Source organism: Aplosporella prunicola, assembly GCF_010093885.1.
Source record: "Aplosporella prunicola CBS 121167 unplaced genomic scaffold K452scaffold_13, whole genome shotgun sequence".
NCBI classification, from domain to species: domain Eukaryota; kingdom Fungi; phylum Ascomycota; class Dothideomycetes; order Botryosphaeriales; family Aplosporellaceae; genus Aplosporella; species Aplosporella prunicola.
Genome location: NW_022983541.1, coordinates 796,436 through 805,312, shown reverse-complemented (window position 1 = coordinate 805,312; position 8,877 = coordinate 796,436). Strand labels below are relative to the sequence as shown.

At 52.3% G+C, this 8,877-nt stretch overlaps 4 protein-coding genes across 4 annotated transcripts in view; 2 read left to right on the top strand and 2 right to left on the bottom strand.

Moving 5' to 3' along the window:
• The window catches only part of K452DRAFT_287821 (uncharacterized protein), a gene marked incomplete at its 3' end in the record, with an annotated part of 1,788 nt that extends 1,117 nt beyond the window's left edge, over positions 1 to 671 (bottom strand). The window contains exon 1 of the mRNA XM_033540540.1: positions 22 to 671. Coding sequence (XP_033397562.1) covers positions 22 to 288 — 267 coding nt within the window. The 5' untranslated portion in view covers positions 289 to 671. The remainder of the gene's footprint in view (positions 1 to 21) is intronic.
• Positions 512 to 2,225, bottom strand: K452DRAFT_298510 (uncharacterized protein; the record flags this gene model as incomplete). The annotated part of the gene is made up of 3 exons (XM_033542128.1): positions 512 to 1,050; positions 1,117 to 1,697; positions 1,741 to 2,225. The coding sequence occupies 3 exons, from the start codon at positions 2,223 to 2,225 to the stop codon at positions 512 to 514; spliced, it is 1,605 nt and encodes a 534-aa protein (XP_033397561.1).
• Positions 2,226 to 3,854: 1,629 nt separating this feature from the next.
• On the top strand, positions 3,855 to 5,391 carry K452DRAFT_34571 (uncharacterized protein). Its single transcript, XM_033545460.1, has 2 exons — positions 3,855 to 5,176; positions 5,225 to 5,391. The coding sequence occupies exon 1, from the start codon at positions 4,176 to 4,178 to the stop codon at positions 5,151 to 5,153; it is 978 nt and encodes a 325-aa protein (XP_033397560.1). The 5' UTR covers positions 3,855 to 4,175; the 3' UTR covers positions 5,154 to 5,176; positions 5,225 to 5,391.
• Positions 5,392 to 6,049: 658 nt separating this feature from the next.
• On the top strand, positions 6,050 to 8,098 carry K452DRAFT_250755 (polysaccharide lyase family 4 protein). The gene is made up of 4 exons (XM_033538188.1): positions 6,050 to 6,312; positions 6,381 to 6,829; positions 6,877 to 7,002; positions 7,049 to 8,098. Exons 1-4 carry the CDS (start codon positions 6,108 to 6,110, stop codon positions 7,958 to 7,960), a joined length of 1,692 nt encoding a protein of 563 aa, XP_033397559.1. The 5' UTR covers positions 6,050 to 6,107; the 3' UTR covers positions 7,961 to 8,098.
• Positions 8,099 to 8,877: the final 779 nt, after the last annotated feature.

Genomic DNA, 8,877 nt, shown 5'->3' with positions numbered 1-8,877 from the left:
AAAAAAAGAAAGCATACGTACAAAGCGCTCGCGGCATCCCGCGGCAGCAGCATCTTCCTCATGATGGCCGTTGCTCTTGGTGTTGCTGGGGTCGTCGCACATGTCGAACAGCCGGTTCGCGCCGCCGTCGGCGCATAGCCGGTAGGCGGCATGCGTCCACAGGCGCTCAAAGACGTCGAGACGCGGGACGGGCTGGTTGAGGATGACGAGGGCGGGCGCTCCCCCCGCCAAGGGTTTCGGGGTGAGGAAGCGCGCAGGGTCGAAGCGATGGGTGGGTGGTGGTGACATGGTCGTGATGAAGGCGGCTGGTCCCGTGCACGTGCGGCAACGAGATGCAAGGGCGGGCAAGCGTCGAAGCAGGGTGGGCAACGGGTGCGGATTCGTGGTAGTTATGGATGCGGATTGGGGGATGAGAATCGCTAGCGGCGTGCGCCGGTCGTGCCACGGCCGCCTTTTGCCTCGTCAGCGCCACCCTTCTTGGCTCGGTGTTGAGGCTGGACGACTGTCTACTCTACTCCTCCTCCACCCCCAAGCTATGGTACATGTTTCCTCGAGCACTCGCAAAATCCAATCGCTCGTTCGTCGCCTCCTCTCGACCCAACACGTCCTCGATGCTCCACACCACCCTCTCTGCACCAACCCGCGCGCCCCCCAGATTCGGCGCCGCGGGCCCGAGCCTCAAGCTCGCCAGCCGTCCCGTCACATACAACGGCACGGCGTCACTCCACATGAGGTCGTCATTCAGACATGGTAGCCCGCCGTGCCCGTGGATGGGGTAGTCGCGCATCATCGACTTGAGGAACGGTAACGTCGCAAAGTCCGTCTGGATCCCCGTCGCGTAGTAGATGTAGACCATGGGCGGGAGCTCTGGGATCTCGGGACGAGTCCGCACGCTCCACGTCCGGCTTTCGGCGTCGTACGTCTTGCTAACTACGGCAGTGTTTGTGTGCAACGCTACACTCCCTCTTGCCATGTGCAGCTTGAGCTTCTTATGGAAGAGAGGCGTGATGCTACCGCCGCCACGGGCCGCTTTAATTTTTTCGAGACGCTCTATCCAATGTAAGCAGCCGGTTAAAAGAAAGGCGACCTTAAAAGAAAGACGACCCAGCAACTAACCTTCGTCCGTGTCCGCAGTCCAGAAGACGGCTTGCTCGATGTTACGAAACTTGCCCATCCATGCCAGATCGACATCGAATGGCTTTACTTTGCATGGCCCGCGCATCAGGTGCCAAACCTTGGTCACGCCCTTACGGACTGCCATGTCGGACAACTGAGCCGACGTCAGACCACCACCTATGACCATGACGTTCGTCTCCTTCTTCGCCTTTATCTTGCTCGAGACGATCGGATCCGGGAACTTCTGGATCTGCATGCTATGGCACATCTGCGGACAGCCCTGTTCGATGATCGGCGGCTCCGGGTCTGGGATTCGGGGAGCGTTGCCCGGCCCGACAGCTAGCACGACGGTTCGGGCATAATGGACATTCTTGTCCGTCCGCAGTGTAAAAACCTTGTCGACGTCCGAGATGTCGCGCATGATGCTGTACTCAATGTCCTGCACTTCCTCTTGCTTGACAAGATCTTTGCGCAGCCCGTACCGGTCGACAATGCATTGGCAGTGCGACGAGAACAGTGGAAGGGACGGCGTGAAGTAGTCTTTCCGGTCTCGTTCGTCAATTACAACCTGGGCGTTGGGCCTGCTACGTTAGCTCAATATGAGACATTGAGTGGAACACCTACTTCGGTCCTCGAGCCTTGGCCCGCTTCTTCTTGTGGTGTTTGCTAATTTCCTTCCCCACACACTCTCTTATCTCCACCAAGTCTTCTTCCTTATCAACCTCATGGGTGTATGCCAGCAAGGCATCCCTGTCGCTAGGATCGACGTGGAAGAACATGGGACTGCGCAGGTGGTCAATCTCGAAGGTCTTGAAGAGCTTGTTCCATCGGCTCATCCACTCATCGCCCGAGGCGTCCAGCACAAGTGTCGAGTAGCTTCTTCCTTGGCATGAAGGCGGTTTCATGACCGCACCCATCTTCTTATTCTTGATCGCCGTCTGGGCACCATGTTTCTTGATCCAGTGGTAACGCTGGTGCTCCTCGTCGGTGAAGATGGCTGAGGGGGTGTGTTCGCAAAGACGCGCTGCGACAGCTAAACCACAGGGGCCGGCACCGATGATGATTACATCGTGGACTGTGATATCGCTAGTTTTGTTAGAGTTATCCATGATGGATGTATTTGACTGTGAAGAGAGGTTTTGGAATAAAGACAAGACCTCCAGAATAAGGCAGACGAGACTGATAATAAATCAGTGTCAATCAGCTGTCAGAGCTATGAGATCAGAGACACCTTGATGGACCCCATCACCTTGATGGCTTCGAAGTGTTAGATTACCCGATTAGGAAAGGCGCATTTCAGCCACAATCGCCGCCTCATCAAAGGACGAAGCTCTCGCCACTACTGTTAGTGCGACAAGTAGACATGGACGACGCGTGGACGTCAAAAGTAGTACCAAAATGAGTAGTCTCATGTAAAACGTAGTTACCACAAAGTTGCGTAGTTCGACGGCTGTCTTGCTGCGGAACGCGACAATGAAAACAATACCATGTAGACATACATGCGGGGTCTGACAGGGCAAATAATTAGTCTTCAAAGTCTGGCGGCAAGAGTCGGAATTCCACGGCACCGGAGAATGTAAGACATTGAAACAGTAGGGAACAAGGTAGAAGGTTGAAAGTCTAATTATGGCAGGAGTTTAGCCTAGGATGAAGAGATGCGAAGGATGAAGGTTCTACGCAAGTCCAAGGATGTCAATGCATTATTGATGCATGAGATGCACCGGGAGCGTCGGCTCCTGGAGTGTGCCGACTTTGACTCAGGCGAAGATATGCTGTTCATCGACTGAGATTCCTTCAGGTCTCATGCGACAGGACGTAGAGGTTACGCAAAGAGATACGAGACATGATGGCGCAGCGACGAATGCAAGGCCATACGAGGAGCTTCCGAGCTTCTAGAAACAGGAAGCCAACCAGCATATCACTATTGAGGGCACTCACAGACGTCCTTTTTCCCTGCCGATCCCCCATGTCTTCAGCGTCACAACAGATCACATCGCTTACCAGAGCCGCAGACAATGGTCACACGGGAACAATGGTTTTGCACGGTCGGCGGAGGGGCCAGAAATTTCCGAGGTCAAAGGACATTTACCGTGGTGGAGAGCAGACCGGGGTTCTGCCGCCTCGCTGCCGGCACGCCCACGCGCCCACGTCTTCTCCACATTCATCTACCTATGGGCTGACCCTTCTTGTACCTGCGTCTGTCGCAAACCGCTTTCGCCTCGGAATTCCCGTACGAGCAGCCACGCCCGTCCCGTCGACGAGCATGTGCATCCCTCTGGGCTCCTTCTGGCCTCTGCTACGCCGCCGTTGCCAAGCGGCCTGGCAAGCTAATCGGAACCTACCCCGGCCAGCCATCCCTGCAGGACCCGCGTTCACGACGACGATCCGGCATTGGAAGGCGATTTTCCCTGGATGACTCGCTGGCCTTGTGCGCGCCAATTTCCAGCATCCCGAGTTCTGGCCAGCCCTACTTTGCGGGGGCTGACGTCCCCGGCCTCATCCAGTGCTTGGCGCTTTCTACGTGGGAGCAGAAGAGCGCACCAAAGTGTCTATATCACTCTGCTAGGTCTGGTCGTGGATTGATGTCGATGGATCCGCTGCTAAGGACGGGCAGATAAGCGAGATCGTTACTGAATCTGCAAGTCTTGTGAGATGAAGGTTTCTTGTTCTCGATGCGGACAGCCCCGGCTAGGAAACACAGCGTTGGTGAGATCGGTATGACCGCTCACAAAGATCTGCCCGCTTCATCTCTTTTCTTTTAACTTCTCCCCTATCTGTAAATCGGTGACGAATTTGCTACGTTGATGATACTCCGTACACTGTTCATCCTCTTGTCTGCCTTTGACTCCAGTGCGGGAGTAGGTATTCCCGAGCTGACTCTGCATCGTCAGCGCAGGATTTATTGCCCAGGGTAGCGACACAGGCCAAGGTCCACGCAATACCCTGCGGAAAGACTGGCAAGGGACCCTGATTGGACATATCTCGGGATACCGCTGAGCGCATCGCTCAATATCCCGCTCGTCCGTGCTTGTGGAAACAGAAAAAAGTAATCATAAAATATGCAGGGCTGTAACGGCGCTGACTGTATGAGCACGCACTACTTCAACGGCTATATGTTAGCTCTCCCAAGATTTATCTCTAGATTGGTTCGTCTCGTTCTATTGCTTCGTCTGTTGCTCGTCTATTGCTTCGTCCTATCGTCTTTCTTTGAGATGTACTCTCCAGAATTACCTTATCTTCCGCCGCCACACCCTTCTTTCTACGATGAGAATGACATTGCCAACGACCCAAACAAAGCCTACTGGTCCGTTGAACGTCTGAAGACGGGCCTCAGGATTGGAAAGAGAGAGTATAACGACATCCTCATAGCCATAGAAGATGAGCTCGAAGCGCAGAATATTCTTGGCGAAACCCTCTTACGCAAGACCGACCGGGCTCATCAGCACAGCCTTCAACAGGTTGTGAGGAATGTTGAGTGGCGCTTCTGGCCTATTTTCAGCAGAGCACCCGAACCTTGGAGAGGACGGTGCCTCTGGAAATTGATCTATAGAGCCAACAATAACTTCAGGGAGAGGCGGAGTCGCAGGTTGAACGGTCGCCGAGGCCTAGACTCCGATCCTTGCAACTACCCTCAGGAGTGGCATATGCCGACCGAAAGTTCTCTCTATCCTTTTCCCACTGAGCCTACATACACCATAACTGGGCAGTGGCAACCATTCAATACTCCACCAGCGGACTTCGACTCAGGATGCGCTTATCCTACGATCCTTCCTGATCCATTGGCCATTCCTCAGAACGGAACATACTTCCAACAGCCATATCCAGACCCGCAGACTGTACCGACCCGATATACAAAGTTTATCGGAATCGAACAGCAAGACACAGATTCGAGGCAACCACGCTACAACGTTTTGTTCGTTCCTGTTGAGGACGGAGTGCCAGTTGGACCTCGATGGACGTTCCCAGACTGGACCAGAACGTGTACGAACCGAGAAAACGTCGAGGCCTATTCAGATGTTATCCCATCGATGGGATAGCCGGCCTCGACCGATACTAGCCGGTAATTCTCTCGCAAACAGTTGTTGGACTATAGCTAACTCGACCACAGATCGGCGTATCGTGTACCTATATTCACATTGTTTCTAAGTTGAACACCTCGAGTACAATCGATCTTTCTTTGGTCAAGGCGCGGATGGATACTTGGTTGACCGGTCAATTCAATTCGACCCGGCTGGTACGGGAACATTTACAACAGGTTTGGATAGAGTTCAAGACAAATCAACACTGGTTCGCTGCGTCGATTCTACACGAGCAGCAGGTCAATACATGCGTTGTGCAGCAAGCAGTTACCCTCGAAAATGTTCCATGCCTGCTGGATCATCTGGATAATCAACAGTTGCTTTTACTTGCCTATGGATCATCTGGATAATCAAATTGCTTTTACTTGCCTAAGCTTCGCCAGGGTGGTTCGGTTTGGATCCGAAAGCCCTGGGTCGTTCAATACGGAATGGACCCCGGGCTGATCTTCGGGTCGGTCGCGGAGTCTCGTCTCGCTCGGTCCGCGGATTGATTTTCTTCATCCATCGACAACCCGTCGGGTCGCTTTCCAAAAGCCGGCGGGAAATTTACACACGGACCGCAAGATTGTTTTCTTTTGGCACAACGGCAAGGAGCCTGGAGGCAGCCGAGTCGCCGAAGGCGCCAAAAATCCCCAAAATTCTGTTGTCGAATAATTTTCCGAGGCAACTCGGGGGGTTAGCCTTCACAAGCTGGCCTCCGCAGACTGACTTCACAAGTGTGGGGTTTGTAGGGCATCTCGCGGGAAAACACACCGTAAGCGCCTTAGGCGTGATGATGACATGGGCAGATAACAACAAGCGAGCAAGCACGCGATTTTTGTTGCGAATGACAAGGTTTTGCGCATACGCGATCACGAAGGTCCGCTGATATAAATCAATGCGGACGGCGGATAGAGTGATTAGGCACGTCAAATGGCTTTCTTCTGGGTTGGACTTTTCTTGACCCTCGTGCGGCTTTGCGCCGCCCGGGGTCCTTTTCTCAAATCCCTGAACAACACCTACCACGTCATCGGAAATGACCTTTGGAATATCACACAAGGTCCGACGTACGGCAAGAAACTCTACTACAAAGGACAGGACCTGATTGGTGATGCCGTCGGCCATTACACCGGTTATAGTACGCCTTCGATTCATCCCACACTTCTCGTTTCACGTATGCGGATCATGTCTAATCTGATCTTCTAGACGGCGAGAGCAATCTTGTCTTTACGTCCGCAGAGATATTTGCCAAGGGTGATGACTACATTGATGTCCGCTTCAATGCTACAGAAGGGGAATTGCACTGGGTTATTTTTGATGATCTGCCCGGCGCCTATCAGTACTTTGTCAACCGAGCGCTCCCGGTCCTTGGTGTGTTCCGGACTTTGGTGCGATTGGACAACCAGACCTTCACTCATGGCCGGACCAACATCAAAGACGATGCTTTTCCCGCCCTAGCGGAGATTCGGGCCGGGACAAATGTCCAAGATGAGACGTGGGAAAAAGCGGATGGCACTTTCATCACTAAATATGACTGGAGTGACTTCATTCGAAGCATTGATTACTATGGAGTTTATGGAGAGGGCTTTGGTAGTTGGTACATCAGGCCTGGCACGGATTACTTCAACGGTGATCACCTGAAGCAGGAGCTCATTGTATGCGTCTTATCCGTTTCTAATCACCATGATAGCTAACGTTTCAGGTACACCGGGAATCCTCCACTGGCGATACCGTTCAACTCAATGTCGTTCATGGCACACACTTCATGGCCTCGTCTGCCGATGCCTTTCCCAACGGCAAAATATTTGGCCCTTGGCTTTGGTACTTGGTGAGTTCGTCCGAATAGGTTTGTGATTTATACTTACACCGTACAGAACGATGGGTCCAAGGAGGATGCTGCTGCACGACAAGAAAAGGAGTTTGCTTCCTGGCCTTATACCTGGCTCCAAGACGCCGCCTACCAGTCGCGCGTCGAGTCCATCAGCGGCAAAATCGTTCTTTCTGACGGACGTCCAGCGGCTGGGGCAGCTGTCTTCCTTGGAGACAACAACCCGAACGAGACATCGCTGGACCAAGGGCGGTACTACAACTACGCGACGTACGCGGACGACACAGGCGCATTCACATTCGAACACGTCAGGACGGGGACGTACGGGCTACAAGCATGGTCCAACGGCGGCCTGCTCTCCAACGTGACGTCGACGTTCCTCCAAAACGACGTCGTCGTGTCGACATCCGACAGCACCTCGCTCGACACCCTGACGTGGACCATTCCCGAAAACCGCAAGCAGATCTTCCAAGTCGGCGACTTTGACCGCAAAGCCCTGGGCTTCAAGAACGGGGGCTCGGCATACCAGCACGGGCTCGCGGCGTCCTCGCCCGCCAATCTCACCTTCACTGTCGGCACCAGCAAGACCGAGGAGTGGTATTTCGCGCAGTCGGCCAACGGCACCTGGGACATTGTGTTTGAGGTCGACGAGGTGCCTGCGAGCGGCACGGCGCTCTTGTCCGTCTCGTTGGCGGGCTACTCCAAGGGCGTCAGCTCCAACATCTATGTCAATGGGCTGCAGAACCAGATTGGCAACTTGACGAATAACCGTATCCCCAGTGATCCGGCGCTCTATCGCTCTGGGACTACGGCTGGCGAGTGGCATCTCTATGAGTTTGAGTTTGATGGTCCAGAGTTGTTGAAGCAGGGCGAGAATACGCTCAGTTTTGTCGTGGACCAGACAACGCTTTGGCGTGGGTTTTTGTGGGATAGTGTTATATTGGAGTGGGTTGATTGAGGGCTTGGTAGGCATTGTACATGTCTAGCCGGGTGCTGGAATCGTTTCTGGTTACCTGGCTTTGAAATGGCCTGGCTATTTGCTCGTCCTTGACATTTGTTCGCTCCTTAACCGTGTATTCAATAGAACTGCTGTGCCAATATGTATTCGTGTAGTTGAGTGAGTTGTCATCGTGATCGGTAGTCGCTTGATATGCACAACAAAAAGATATGACGGTGCAGTAACATTATAAGATATGAGTATTTACATATAGAAAAGGGAATTTTATGAGGGAACAAAAGTATAACGATATAAGGATACAAGAGTATTTATTATGCACGAAATAATACTACATAAGAGCGCAAGAGCCTCCTCCTATAAAAGCTTAAGAGTACGAAGGCAGCAGGTAAGCAAGTATTTATACCTATATAAAAATAAAAATGGCTATTATGACTTCTATTTCTATAAACAAGAAAACCATTTATCATCCATTTACAGACTAAAGTCTAAACCTTTCTAGTGCATCCCCTGCCGTACATTTGCACACCCAAACCAACTATTCAGCTCTACGTAAGGACTCCTTCCCCCTGGAAATGATAACGCCAATAGCAGCAAAATCACCTGCGTGGCCTATGAATTTGATAATAGATGCAGTGTAATCACCAGTCTAAACAAACTCAAAGTCAATTCCTGTATCTACACTAATTGTTCGTTTTGGTCTATCCTTTAACCTTCCACACCGTCTCCCTCATTGAAGCTATAGTTCAGTGTTGACGTCTTCGTCCCGTATATACTTGATTATCTAAAGAGCTTCACATACGTTGTCTGTGTTTGGTCGTTTTGGTTTAAGGTGCTGGGTTTCACACGCTTTGTCTGCTTCGGCTCCTACTGATGTGCTTCGATTTAGCAACGGAGAGTTGGGACACTGACAGTGTCGA

Coding starts and splice junctions, on each gene's coding strand:
- K452DRAFT_34571 (XM_033545460.1), top strand. CDS start 4,176: ATGCAGGGCTGTAACGGCGCTGACTGTATGAGCACGCACTACTTCAAC.
- K452DRAFT_250755 (XM_033538188.1), top strand. CDS start 6,108: ATGGCTTTCTTCTGGGTTGGACTTTTCTTGACCCTCGTGCGGCTTTGC. Junction 6,830..6,876: donor ACCTGAAGCAGGAGCTCATT/GTATGCGTCTTA, acceptor CTAACGTTTCAG/GTACACCGGGAATCCTCCAC. Junction 7,003..7,048: donor GCCCTTGGCTTTGGTACTTG/GTGAGTTCGTCC, acceptor TACACCGTACAG/AACGATGGGTCCAAGGAGGA.